We start from the raw sequence: 12,598 nt of genomic DNA on the forward strand, positions 1-12,598 counted from the left end.
AGGGGTCCTGCTGCAATTCAACAGTGACATGTCACTTGGGCACGTGATATTGAGTCACTCCCGATCCCCTACTTACTATGTAACTTAGTAGTAGCTGAACTAGTAAGTAAAAGCGTTAACTTCGTTTTTATTATGGAGGCCGAAGCCCTCCTGATTCGGCACCCCTTGGCCTGACTTTTGGGTGGCGACACTGCGGATCACCATCCTCAGCCAGGACATCGGGGCGACGTGGCTGAGGTGCGAGTTGGGCCTACTGTCGGAAAATCTGGAAAAGACTGATAAGCCCTGACAGAACCTGACGGACTGATCAGGCATTATAATGTTATGTTTCAAGGCTGATAAGCCCTTATCAGGTGTTGTCAGGTTTGGATTAGGTAGGGGCTTCTGGTGGTGCTGTAATATCACAGGAATTCTGTAGTAGATCCTGTCGGAAACATCTTGAAATACGGTCGTAGCCTTACACGGATTGAGTGTTTTGAAGGTGGCATGTTGACTACGGTAGCATTATAGTCTAAGTCTAAAGTTATGGCGAAATCTACAAGAGCCGTACGTCAGAGGACGTGAGCGCGAACGACGGTAATTACGAGTCGCCCGGTAAGGCAGTATGTATGATATATATATACCAATGTGAGACTCACACAGCTATTGTTGCGTAGTGTAGTAGTTATATCATTAGTCTTTACATATATCATCATCGTTCAACTCAAGGCCGCTCGTTCGAATCAAAGTCCAAGTACCTGTATTAAAGTGACGTCTTAGATAGTGGTGTCGATGACCATCGGGTGGCGTGAGAGGCTCCTCTTTTTCTCATTTCTGGGACCCATGGCCTTATCCGGGCTTATCATGCCTTATAATGGCTTGTAACCCCCGTCAGGCCTGATCAGCCTGACGGAGGCTTATTCGCGCTTTTCGACCATTTCTGAACCCGATAACTCTCCTCAAACCTGATTGACTTATCAGTGCATTATCTGGCATTGTATAGCAATATCATGCTTTTCTGATTTTTCCGACAACCGCCATGGTTAAAGTCACTGCATTCGTACTTATGCTCTCCGTAGCCTCCAGTGCGAGCGCGCTGCCCTTCACGAAGCGCATCGCACAGGTAATCTCCCACTCTACGACAAAGTGGGAAGCCGCTTCCGTACGTTCTCCTTGTCTTACGACCCACGCCCTCCGAAATACTCACTCCCGATTCATATGCGAGCAGAACGCAGTAGGCGGCGGCCAGCAATGCAACCCCAACGCGGTGAGCCCTGCGACCACCAGAACGCGGCCCACACGAAGGTTGACCTTGCCAAGCAGCTCAGCAACGACGTCGACATGGCACCCTCCTCGCAGCCGCGGGGCCCTGCGACCAGCAGAACGCGGCCGACGCGATGGTCGACCTTGCCAAGCAGCTCAACAGCGACGCCGACATGGTCAAGTTCGCGCAGATCTTCGCGCAGCAGCCGCGCAACTCTGTGCGTGCCGTTTCCTCTCTGCCCTCCCATTCTAACCCAGCCACCTCTTTGATTTTTTCCTGATGAGAATATTAAATACAGCCGACGTCGCAGGGCGTCCCGTACTGCCAACAAGCCCCGAAGAACACCGAGCTAAACGGGCTCTACCAGTGCCAGTACCCGTCCGCCGACAAGACGACCTTCGTTGGCGGCCTCCAGGTCGGCGCGAACGGCATGATCCCCTTCGGCATGGGCGCCCCACTGAGCTCTGTAGGCTCGTGCCCCGCGAACCCGTCTGGCCCCATTGCGGACGGGAGCCAGCTCACGGATGTCACGTCCGACCCGGGCGTGGGTCACTCGACGGCTTCTGCAAGTGGTATCTCGACGAGTACGGCTAGTGCAGCGGGTAGCGCCGCTAGTAGTGCGACTGCAGGACTGTAACGACGGACATGAAGGCGAGGAGACAGGGAGCGCGAGCGATGCTGCCTCTGCTACTGCTAGCGCTGCTGCCTCCGCTACCGACAGTGCAGCCGCCTCTGAGAGTGTAGCTGCCTCTGCTACTGAAAGTGCCGCTGCCGCTGCCACTGCTAGCGTGGCTGCATCTAGCACAGCTGCCGCTTCGGAGAGCGCCGCTGCATCCGTCACTGCCTCTGCCGCTGCCTCCACTGCGTCTTCCAGCAGCGGCGGCAGCTTCCAGCTCGCCAACGGCCAGGCGGCGCAGCAGCTGAACGCGAAGTTCCCAACCCTCACCGCCGACTCGTCGTGCAACGGTGCGTTCCCCGTTCCCTCCCCCCCCCTTGTCTTCCTACTGGAATACTCATCGCGATTAGAGGGCGACAACGCGTGCATCGGCAGCAGCTTCGCGCAGTGCGTCGGCGGCAAGTACGTGACGACGGCGTGCAACACTGCCGCGGGCCTGACGTGCGCCGCGCTCACGCTCGTGAACAGCGCGGGCACGAGTATCACGTGCACGACGCCCGCGGACGCGCTCGCAAGGATCGCGGCGACGGGCGCGCAAGGCGGGCTGACGGGGTCGGGGAACTGAGTTCCCTTGCCCCGTCCCTTGGATGAGATGAGCCCACCGTATTGGTTGAGCTGATGTGGGTGGGTGGTCGGCCTGTGGTCGATTTGTTTTGACGAGGCTTGAGGCTTTGCTGGAGAGTGTACGATACGGCTATTTGGTTCATGTTTTTATCTGTATCGATAGTTACAATGCTCTCTTGTATGTACTGTGTACGTAGCTGTGATGAATGGGACGCCGTGCGTCCTTCATGCTCTCAGTGGAGGGAGACCTTCTTGTGCATTGTACATCTATCAAGATCTACTGCTGATATATAGTTCGAAGAACAATTACACGATGGAGTACATGAGGGTATGGATACAAGACGCTCCGGAGGTATATACATGATATAGGGTCCCATCTGGTACCATTCGATGGTCATGAAGGCAAGAGACAATTGTACCCACAAATCATGTGGGACAAGGGGGTATAGCCCCAGACTCTATCAACTGTACTATCCTTTGCGTGCTCTTGCAAAAGGAGTCCGGTAATGGCTCGCGGAAGTTGGGATCGGCCTTGGATAAAATCTCGCCCGAGATACCACTCCTGGACCAGTTAATAGCACCGTCTGCGCGAGGGCATGAGTATCCTCCTGCAAGAGGCGCAGCCTGGCAGACTCACACTTCTCCTCCTTATCCAAGAATTTGTCCGTTATCCGAGGCTTTATCCACGTGAGCTGGCGCACGTCATCCACCTTGACGCGTCCCTCCGTGACGTCCTTCAGGATGTCCAGCCAATTCCGGAGGAGCACGCGCGTCTCGAACCTTCCCATGACCGCCGCGCCGTGCGGGACCTGCGCGGCCCCGCATACGAGCGAGCAGTACGCGATGCCGAGCCCGCCCTTGTCGACGATGTCGGCGACCTGCGCGCGCACGTACGGCGGGCGCAGCTCGAGCGGCGGGAGCGGGAGGATCGCCGCGGAGAAGACGGAGAAGCGGGAGGCGGGCTTCGCGGAGGGGTGGTGCTTCAGGGTGAGCATGAGGTAGTGCGTGAAGATGCGGTCCGGGAAGGCTTCGACTTGCAGGGCGTGCGAGACGGCGAGGTCGATGACGCCGCGGTGGATCTGGGACGCGCGCGGACGGTGAGCGGAAGCAAGAAAGGACGTATAGAGGAAACGTACAACGGCCCATTTGCGCATTTGCTTCACTAGCTGGCCTATGTCACCCTCGACGTTTCCCATTTCCGCCTCGATTGCACACGCGTCTTTGTGCAATTGCCAGTGCGCTTTCTGGCATTCCTTCCCCTGGTTCTATAGTCAACCAAGAAAAAACGGCACTTGACATGCTATTCATACACGTACGCAATATATGGCAGTTTTGCAACCTGCACGGCTGTCAGAGAATGGACATGTAGATGGCATACCATACGTACGTGAGCATTTAAATATCTTCTCCGGCACTTGGAAGCAACGCCAGCATTCAGGTTTCGCGGATTGAGGGGCCATAGTAGAGGGGCCTTTCGCAGTGCACTAAGCTGCAGGTTCCAGCTTGATGGCTGGTAAGAGTACTGATAATCAAATAGAACGATAGACCGCGAGGCAGTGGCTCGGTCGACAGACGCGTTTTATGAGGTCACCTGACCGTACCCCAATATTCACCCAGAATGGAAGGGCTCGCTCGGGATAAGACTTTTAGTCAATGGAGCATACGAAACCCACACGAAATCTGTATCGTACTCGCTGTTATACCACTCCTTGCGTTCAGAAGCATCTGGTTTTAGAGAATTTTGACGCCTAACTGCCTCTCGCGGGAATCAGGCCCCAGCCAAACCCGTTAATCCCCGACCGTCGGCATCAGTGCATCTCGTCCTGCCAGTATAATATACCTCTTGCTGTACGATCGGACAGCGATACATACTCGTCGCAATATACCCGCAACCAAGTCCCAATAAATTACCACAAAGCAACCTATCCCTGCACGGATTTGGGACTGCCACCCCTCGGAGTCGGCGTCCCGCTCCTCACATGCTGCCTTGGACTCGTAGACACAAAACCTGGCGGTGCACCCACAGCCCCAGGTGGCAGCCCAGCAACGAGGTACACCGGCATCGCGGGCTGCACCGGCACCGGCGCCTGCCCTTGTCCCTGCTGAGACCCGTCCTGCGCCTGCCCATCCTGCCTGGGCGGGCTTGGCCCCGGAATGAGATACATCGGCTGCGGCGACGTCGGCGAGTAGGTGTACCCGTACGGGTACGACACCTGCGCGTAGCGCTGCGGGTCCATGAACGCGAGGTGCGACGCGGTGGGCGAGGCGATCGTCGGCAGCGGCGGCACCGGCACGCCGCCGGGGCTCGTCGCGCGCGAGAGCGTGTACGAGCCCGACGCGAACGAGCGCGTGTTCGGGTGCGACAGCGTGTACGACCGCGTGGCGCGGCGCGGGCGGCGGTGCGGGTTCGCCTGCGACGTCGTGTTCGAGCGGTGCGTGCGCGAGCGGTGGTGGGCGGGCTCGCGGTCGCGGTCGCGGTAGCGCGTGTCGGTGGTGGTGCGCGTCGTGCGCCGCGAGTTGACGTCGCGCTCGCCGCTGAGGAGGTCGACGTCCTTGTGCTTGCTCGTGTACCACGTCCGGTTGGCCTCGCGCTCGCGGTAGCGCGGGTAGAGGTATCTGCTGCGCGGGTTCTCGCCGGGAAAGTAGTCCGCTGCGACGCGTCCCGTCGCAGACGCAACCCAGGGCAAGTTGCTCAGCTCTTTCAGGAAACGGTGCACACGCGTGAGGTACGAGGTGATCGACGGCGCGGTCGGTGTGCGCGGGGGAGTGGGCATCTTGTCGTAGTCGGACGTCGGGCGCAGATTCGGCGAGGCGAGGTCGAGGGGGGCGGGTGTGGTAGCTGTCACTATGCGACTTGGCCCGGCGTCCCGGTGGACGGCGGTAGAGTCGGTGTCGCCGTGGGCGTACGAGGACGCGGCATTGCCGTTGCCTTCGACACGAGAGCGGTGTGACGAATGCTTGGACAGAGCGGGCGTGGGCATGCGCGGCTCTGAGGGCACCGGCACGTCCATCTGCACGAAGCTGCTGCTGATATGCGGCGTGGGCTCGAACTGGGGAAAGGTCGTCCGGAATGGTGGCTCTTCCTCCGCAGCGTGCTTGCGGCCCCAGAGCACCGCCCTGGGCAGCTTCTTCAGGCCAGAGACAAAGCCGCCCACGAAGCGCTTCTTGCCGCTCTTACCGTGTCCGTCGTCCGGCGGGAGTCCCATCACGTCTCCGATCTCGTCGACCTCCTCGACCGTCTCTGCGTGCTGCATCTCCGGGTCCGCTTCTGCGGACATGTACTCGAACTCGGGCTCCCCAGTCTCGGACCGCTGGCCTCTTGTCCGGGTTGTCATTGCGGGCGACGGCGGGCGAATGGCATCAGGAGGGGGAGGGTACTGCTGGGGATTTGCGTCCCAGGTGGTGCCGAAGCTCGCCTGGGTGTCGCGCGACGCAGGACCGGGCGAGTGCGCGCGGTAGGGCGTCGGTGCGGGCGGGTAATCGGGGTAGGGAATCCATGTGCCGTTGCTCGCGTAGCTGGCTTGGGTGCGCCGCGAGTGCTTCGAGTTGGACGGCCTGTGTTGGTGGGAGTAGGCGTCGGAGGCGTAGCTCTCCGCCTGGCGGGGGTACGCGGGTTCCAGCCGCGCGTCCTGGTTGCGATACTCGATAAAGTCGGACATACCAGTGTTACTGTATTGCGAGAGAGCAAAGGTAGAGCCAGTCTACGAGGACAAGAGGCAGCCCGTACCGCGTCTTTAAGGACGCTGGGCCAACGTGGTCAGGAGCAGAAGACCATGCACAAAGCAGTTCTGGGGAGACGGCCCCGCGCAGCTCGCACACGTGTAGCCACCTTTCATTCCATTCATCCGCTCGGTACGCAGTTTAGATACCAGACAGATTCAAGAGTTGCCGCAGAGAGCCTTTCAATGTTTAACGTTTAACAGCGAGAGCAAGGAACTCGAGCAGGACACAGTCAACTGGAGAGTCTAAGATCTGACGTCATCACGATGATGGTGTAGCTGGGAAAATGGCGGGTCCCGTGGCGACGAGGCGACGTATACAGTAGGCCTCTCAACCCCGCTTGTGAAGGTGATATGATATGAGAGAAATATACGTAGAATGCAGAAACAGATGACTTTGAGAGTATTGTGGAGGTGATTTGCAGAACATACGCGGGCACCCAATTCAAGTCGATGGCGTAACTGTCGAAGGTTTGGCGAGCCCCTGGCGCTGCTCAAGCGAATCGCTGGCAAAGCCATAATAAAGATGCCTATCATGCCCAGTGCTGGATCCAGTGGTGAATTGAATGCAAATGGAATTAGACGGTCAACTCTCACAGCATTCAAGAGTCAGGCGGTAGCTCGGGACCAGCGATAGGATTGCGAAAATATGACAATGGGATAAAGAAAAAGAGGCGGTAACTTACACGAGCGTTGAATCGTTGGCTTATAAGTTGAGCGAGGGACAGAAACGAGATAACGAAAAAGGGACCCCAATATCGAAGTATTGGGATCTCCTAAACCATGTGAAAGTCCACCACAGATGGAAGTAGTAAATCCATATTGGGATATGTTTGTGGCTGAATAACCCGCACGAATTGCACATGATTCAGATTAGAGCATGACAAGTAGAAAATCCCCTAAACTATCATTTGGGTAGTTTTGCAAAATTTGCAAAACTACCGCAGCCCCTAGAGAGAGCTCTATACCAAATAAAAAAATTCAGAGACTTTTTAGACATGTAGATATAGACTAGTAGATACCCTCTGTCAAGTTGATTTATGGAAATATCGAGTGGTCATGGAGAGGGAGGAAGAGGAGGGTGTTTGCAACTGCCTACAGACCGTGTGAACCCTAGATCTGGTACCCATTCCATGGTTTTTTGCCGGGATTTTGTTTGGACTATACTGGTGTACCATACATTGAGCTACTCAAGCAGCCCGAGTGTGAAGAGATCAAGGATGTAGCTATAGCGATGCTGTTTTGCAAAACCTCGAGAGGCGGATCGTGACAAAAACGTGATGGATCTCGCGGGGATGTCACGCGTAACAAACTTTTGCAAAACACCCTGCACACCCCGGCATCTGTCCAGCATCCTCTACACCACGTATTAAAATACAAAAAAATCACAGTTAGGTACATAGAAGTGTGCTACACGATGCCATGAAAAAAACCTGACGCAAGAGCCAGCGAACTGAGCGCAACACGTCGATTTACAGAGAGCTTTGCAAAACTACCCAAATGCTATAGTATATTAAATGTCTCCAGCTTTTCTGCAGATCTTGAGCAACTCAGGGGATCTATTGTACTAAGTAATAGAGAGCTCTTCGGATAACTTGGACGGCTTCAACTTTATCGCTTTCCTGCTCACCATAATGCTACGCAGTTCTTGTCTGCGGACCAACAGGCCCCCACAAGCCCTTCCACGGCGCCCTCATGACCGACCTCGCCGCCTTGAGAGCGCACTCGTCGACCGGTACTTGGAATGAGATACACGCTGACGTCAGCACGATGATGGCGGCCGACCACCGATCGCGGTGTCTCTGGCCTGTTCCTCGTCCGCACTCCACGGCTGCGACGTTGGCCTGCTTGCTTATAATTGTCCTTTGGACCCCCCACGTTCCTTTCTTTGCTCTGTTTGTGTTCTCTGGTCTCATGGCTCCTTCGACCGTTCATCACGCCGACTCGATGCCCGATCTCCGAGCGCAGCCTGTCCGTGATAGCGCCAGCCATCCGTTCAAGAATAGCCGAAGTCTTTTGGTCCTGATACCGAACAAAATAGACGTCGAAGAGGAGTCCAGATTATATGACGAGCTTTGCGACGTGAGTCGAGCCCGAAATTCAGTGGTAGAATGTAAGAGGCTCATGCCACCCTGCAGGTCCCCGTACGCCCACCCGCTTACTCTTCCCCTCCCGAGTCACCGCTACAACGGCGTCCGCGGCCTCCTTCAGTATTTTCGAACGACATATGGTTGGAAGATCATGTGGGAGAGAACATGGCGTTCGCAAGGGACGTGAAGATCAGTGGCTGGACAAGCGTTGGCGACAAATTAGGCGGCGCGTATGTCGGTGTGTACACTCGCCTGTATACGCAATGGAGGTGGCTCAGTCTCCCTCAGTGTATGATTGTGTTATCAAAACTAAGGAGGTAAGTCCTGACAGCCGTTCTATGCCCCGGGCTGGTGTTGAATGATCTGCGCAGGGCACCGTAATCCACGCACACAAGCGCTTTTCAGATTTTGAAAAGCTCTACACCAACCTCCTCCTCACCCTCCCCGTATGTCTGCCCCACTTCCCCTCATTCATACTGCTAACCTTTCTCGTCCAGCGCAACCTCCACCACCTTGTCCCGCAGCTCCCGCCGAAATCCGCTCTCGCGAAGTACCGCCCGACGTTCCTTGATAAGCGACGAAGACTACTAGAGCACTGGCTGGCCGCTGTTTTGCTGCATCCCGATATTGGAGGCTGTAAAGCTGTCGGTAGATGGGTTATGGAGTAGTGTGTAGTGAACTTGCGTTATCGGGATAGGCGTTGAGAGCCTTGGGAGATATTGACCTTAACAACGACAAAGTCTAATAAGGCTCAGTGGTCTAGTAGTATGATTCTCGCTTCGGGTTATTCCAGGCTGTGGCAGCCGAAGATGCGAGAGGTCCCGGGTTCAATTCCCGGCTGAGCCCCTATGGACTAGTGCATATATTTTACGGAGAATCGAGGCGTTTGATTAGTCGAAAAATCAACCGTCAACTCCTGGTCATGCCAGCAGGGCAACTCGCGGTTGCTGCAATTCTTTTTTTTTACGTCGGCTGGCGCAGTCCATTGGGGCGTATGGAAGATCTAAAGTGGTGCACGCGATCTCAACTGATTCCCCATGGCCTGAAAGACATACAGATGCTCAACCGAATGACCCTTGGTAGAAGTTACGGATACAACAGAGCCACACATTACACCTCCATATATAGACAAGCAGTAATCACCCAAGCATCGTCCAACCCTCCATAGTCTACAGTAGCCCGCAAAGAACAACAGTCATAACGAGCGTGCACATCCGGTGGCACGCCCGGCCAACCTCTTTCAGAATACCCGCGGATGAATCCGAGTTCTCAGCTCATTCCTGATCGACGAACGTCACTCTCTTCGCCGCGGTATTGGGCTCCGACCCTGAAGAGCGGGAGGCGCTGTTGCGGCTGCGCAGGCTGGAACGTGCGGGTGGGGGGAGGGAGACGCGAGTGGGCCGCGCGGGGATGTCGGGCTTGCGGCTGCGGCGGAAGAGGCGTTTCCAGACCCAGGCGGGGAGGCGCGGGCGTATGGGGGAGCGAGAGCGAGACCTTGACCTTGACCGGGAATCAGCACGCTGGTTCTCGAGGGCGCGAGGCGCGTCTGGGCGGCCTCTTGACGGGCGCGCGCTGGGTTAGGTTAGGCTAGGTTCGGTGGCACGCGATGGAAGGGGAGGGAGGCTTACGAGAGTGGCCGGGGCTTGGAGATATAGCCGGTTTGCACGGCGTAGCGCGGGTAGTTTTTGAGCATGGTGGTTTAGTCCGGGGTAGTACGATGACCAACGACGATGCTTGCTTGCCAGGGTATAGGAGAGGATATGGTATCCTGCACCGGACTGAGAGTCAAAGCGACACTGAGTCTCCCCAGAAGCATAAAGAGGCCAGCCGTATTTATACCCACCACAATCCGTATGCGGGCCACATACGGAAGTGGGCATCGCCAGGCGGAGGGGTGATTGATCCGTCACGAAGAAGAGAAGCAGGAGGCGGAAGAACTCATCGATAAGTTGATTAGGGAATAAAGCACAAAGGAGAGTGATGGGAGGTGGGCACTGCCACCAGGGTCGTGGTGGGAGGCGACATTGAATGGTAAGTTCAAGCGTACAATTCAGGCTGGACCATTGTCCTCTGTGACGCCGGTTAGTAGAGGATGAATATTACCGACAACGCCACCTTGAAAGCCGTAGAAATGGATTTTTCGAGCGGTGTTTCCAGCTCGAGTCGAACGGTAAGAGGCAGAGCGTCCCGAGAGGAAATGGTTCCGGTGAGAATTGTGGCAAGCGCAGCAGGGCACGTGTGAGGTGGTTGACCCGGAGGCGCTTCGCGCGACGTGTGGCTCTGATGGTCAAGCGCGTATTTACCCAAAACAGGCGACGCTTCTGTGGCAATTGCTGAGTAAACTGGTAGCTTATCCATCAGTAAGCATTATCAGGGATACTGGTTCCAGACTCCCGTAGAGAAACCTCGCCTGAGTCTTCGATGTGGCTTCGCCAGCAGCGTTCTGGACATGGACTGGAGCTCATCGCCGACCCTCGAAACTCCTGCTCTCACTATTTCTCCTCGAGGTCTATCGCCAGAAAACGCAGGCTAATCACATCCGCTGCTGGGAGCATATGCGAGTGCTCGTATTGCCCTCATGCTATTAGACAAGCGCAGTCACGTTCTCTAGCGGTCCGTTAATTCGCTCTGTCAGCCTCCTCGACGTTCGAACTGTTCTGTACCTAGGAAAGGCGAGGTTCCGACCATGGGCAGTCCCTGGATTCTTCGAGAAAATTTCGCAGTCATAGTATTGAGGCAAAGATGACAGGGGTAAGGCGAGAGCACGCTCTCCCGACGATCCGGTCTTCGACGAGCAACCTCAATCCCGCTTGACTTGGTTATGGATCCTTTCGGAGACCGGTCATCCTGAGACGCTTGAGCTTGTCACCGGGCCAATCACAAAGGACAGTCAAGAGGGAACGAGTGGTATTCGCACTAGCGTGTCGCCGGGTAAGCTGCTTCGTTCGAGGGCTAATAGCCAGAGGTCTCCAGACGTCTGGGATAAGTCCAACAGAGGGGCAAATATGGAAGTCATACGAGCTGGCAGAAGCTGATAGCGGGTCCGTCGACGGGGTAGCATTCGGGGTCAAAGCTCCATCAGCGGTGGGGTCTCGATAATACTGGAAGATTTCCAACCGTGTCTACCGCGGTCCTGGCTGGGGAACATGCGATGAAACGGCCCGCTCGGGGTTTGCTGAGAAGGACGCCACGAATCTGCGATCTGGCCAGGTACAGGATTGCGAACGCAGTACACGGGTCCTCGAAGAGTAGTCTCTTATGTTTCCCATACTCGCTGCAGGGATTGCGCCCTCGAGCCACGTAGGTGACATACTGCTCCTTGATAGCAGCTACGACTACCGATCGGATCAACTGGCTAGTCCTGCGTGAAGGCCCAGGAGTTCGGTCTGCGATGAGCAGTCCGTCTGGCTTGCCTGCCGATGAACTCTACTCGCCATCATCACGTGCCGCTTGGCACCTGTACGTCACTGGCAAGTGTTGATCGCAAGTGCAGTCAGGGTGAAGCGGTGAGGTTCCACTCAGACAAGTCTCGCACCAGAGCTGCTGGTGGAAAGTCTCCGAACGTCTAGGATGACTCGAGCGAAGGAGCAGGTTAGGGAGGCACATAAAGTAGCAGAGGTCGCCACGGTTGACGGGGTAGTCCTGGCCCACCATCAGCAAATTGTCCCGCGGCTGGTAGTGGCTGGCACTTATTCCAGTTATTTTAGCACGTCTACAATCGCATTACCAGCCGAATACCAGACTTGTATTTATGATAAGCCAACCGCCTGTTGAGATACGCTTACCAGAGGATTATCTTATCATTCTATATATATACCCTTAGCAACAGAGCAACCACCAGCGCCTGACTGATGCGCGTCGCCTCACGTGCTAAGTTCAACATGACGGACTTTGAACTTGACTTAAAAGCGCGCCGCAGTTCGACATCGTCGCTCATCCCCCCTCTCCCTCGTATCACGACTAAGTCCCTTACACAGCCCTCACATGCTTCTGAATGGTGGCATGCCGTCTACTATAACTCTCCGCGGGTAAGTTCTCTTTGTGAACCCGTTGCCTCTCCTTAAACCGCCTAAGTACCTTCCTACAGCGCGTGTACGGCGGGGTTGATGTGACCTAGAAGTGGCCCTCATCGTGTATCGACATGTCTTGGTTGTGGGTAAGCCATTTCTCTCTGTTACTGTGTGCCCATATTCATAGGTTCTCAGATTGTTGGAGCGACAAGTCTGAGTCATGCTTGCTAGGTATGTTTAGTGACATGACTGATGACTGAGTGTTCTGATCTGTTCTGCAGGTCTACCGCTGCTGG

General features: G+C 55.9%; 5 protein-coding genes and 1 non-coding gene across 6 annotated transcripts; 3 read left to right on the top strand and 3 right to left on the bottom strand.

Moving 5' to 3' along the window:
* Window positions 1–1,018: 1,018 nt before the first annotated feature.
* Window positions 1,019–2,484, top strand: GLOTRDRAFT_128694 (uncharacterized protein; the record flags this gene model as incomplete). The annotated part of the gene is made up of 6 exons (XM_007867239.1): window positions 1,019–1,141; window positions 1,208–1,246; window positions 1,308–1,460; window positions 1,542–1,827; window positions 1,895–2,209; window positions 2,270–2,484. 6 exons carry the CDS (start codon window positions 1,019–1,021, stop codon window positions 2,482–2,484), a joined length of 1,131 nt encoding a protein of 376 aa, XP_007865430.1.
* Window positions 2,485–2,764: 280 nt separating this feature from the next.
* On the bottom strand, window positions 2,765–4,033 carry GLOTRDRAFT_138403 (uncharacterized protein). Its single transcript, XM_007867240.1, has 5 exons — window positions 3,871–4,033; window positions 3,800–3,822; window positions 3,620–3,742; window positions 3,121–3,562; window positions 2,765–3,067 (listed from the first exon to the last, which is right to left on the bottom strand). Exons 1-5 carry the CDS (start codon window positions 3,941–3,943, stop codon window positions 2,910–2,912), a joined length of 819 nt encoding a protein of 272 aa, XP_007865431.1. The 5' UTR covers window positions 3,944–4,033; the 3' UTR covers window positions 2,765–2,909.
* A 372-nt stretch (window positions 4,034–4,405) lies between these two features.
* GLOTRDRAFT_128696 (uncharacterized protein) lies at window positions 4,406–6,142 on the bottom strand (the record flags this gene model as incomplete). The annotated part of the gene is made up of 1 exon (XM_007867241.1): window positions 4,406–6,142. The coding sequence occupies one exon, from the start codon at window positions 6,140–6,142 to the stop codon at window positions 4,406–4,408; it is 1,737 nt and encodes a 578-aa protein (XP_007865432.1).
* Window positions 6,143–8,041: 1,899 nt separating this feature from the next.
* Window positions 8,042–8,986, top strand: GLOTRDRAFT_60195 (Phox-like protein). Its single transcript, XM_007867242.1, has 5 exons — window positions 8,042–8,284; window positions 8,341–8,530; window positions 8,581–8,609; window positions 8,664–8,738; window positions 8,790–8,986. The coding sequence occupies exons 1-5, from the start codon at window positions 8,117–8,119 to the stop codon at window positions 8,958–8,960; spliced, it is 633 nt and encodes a 210-aa protein (XP_007865433.1). The 5' UTR covers window positions 8,042–8,116; the 3' UTR covers window positions 8,961–8,986.
* A 54-nt stretch (window positions 8,987–9,040) lies between these two features.
* GLOTRDRAFT_t61 lies at window positions 9,041–9,138 on the top strand. The gene has a single exon. It is a non-coding gene; the product is annotated as a tRNA-Pro (tRNA).
* Window positions 9,139–9,566: 428 nt separating this feature from the next.
* On the bottom strand, window positions 9,567–9,985 carry GLOTRDRAFT_128698 (uncharacterized protein; the record flags this gene model as incomplete). Its single annotated transcript, XM_007867243.1, has 2 exons — window positions 9,567–9,864; window positions 9,921–9,985. The coding sequence occupies 2 exons, from the start codon at window positions 9,983–9,985 to the stop codon at window positions 9,567–9,569; spliced, it is 363 nt and encodes a 120-aa protein (XP_007865434.1).
* Window positions 9,986–12,598: the final 2,613 nt, after the last annotated feature.

Source organism: Gloeophyllum trabeum, assembly GCF_000344685.1.
Source record: "Gloeophyllum trabeum ATCC 11539 unplaced genomic scaffold GLOTRscaffold_00005, whole genome shotgun sequence".
In the NCBI taxonomy this organism is placed as follows: domain Eukaryota; kingdom Fungi; phylum Basidiomycota; class Agaricomycetes; order Gloeophyllales; family Gloeophyllaceae; genus Gloeophyllum; species Gloeophyllum trabeum.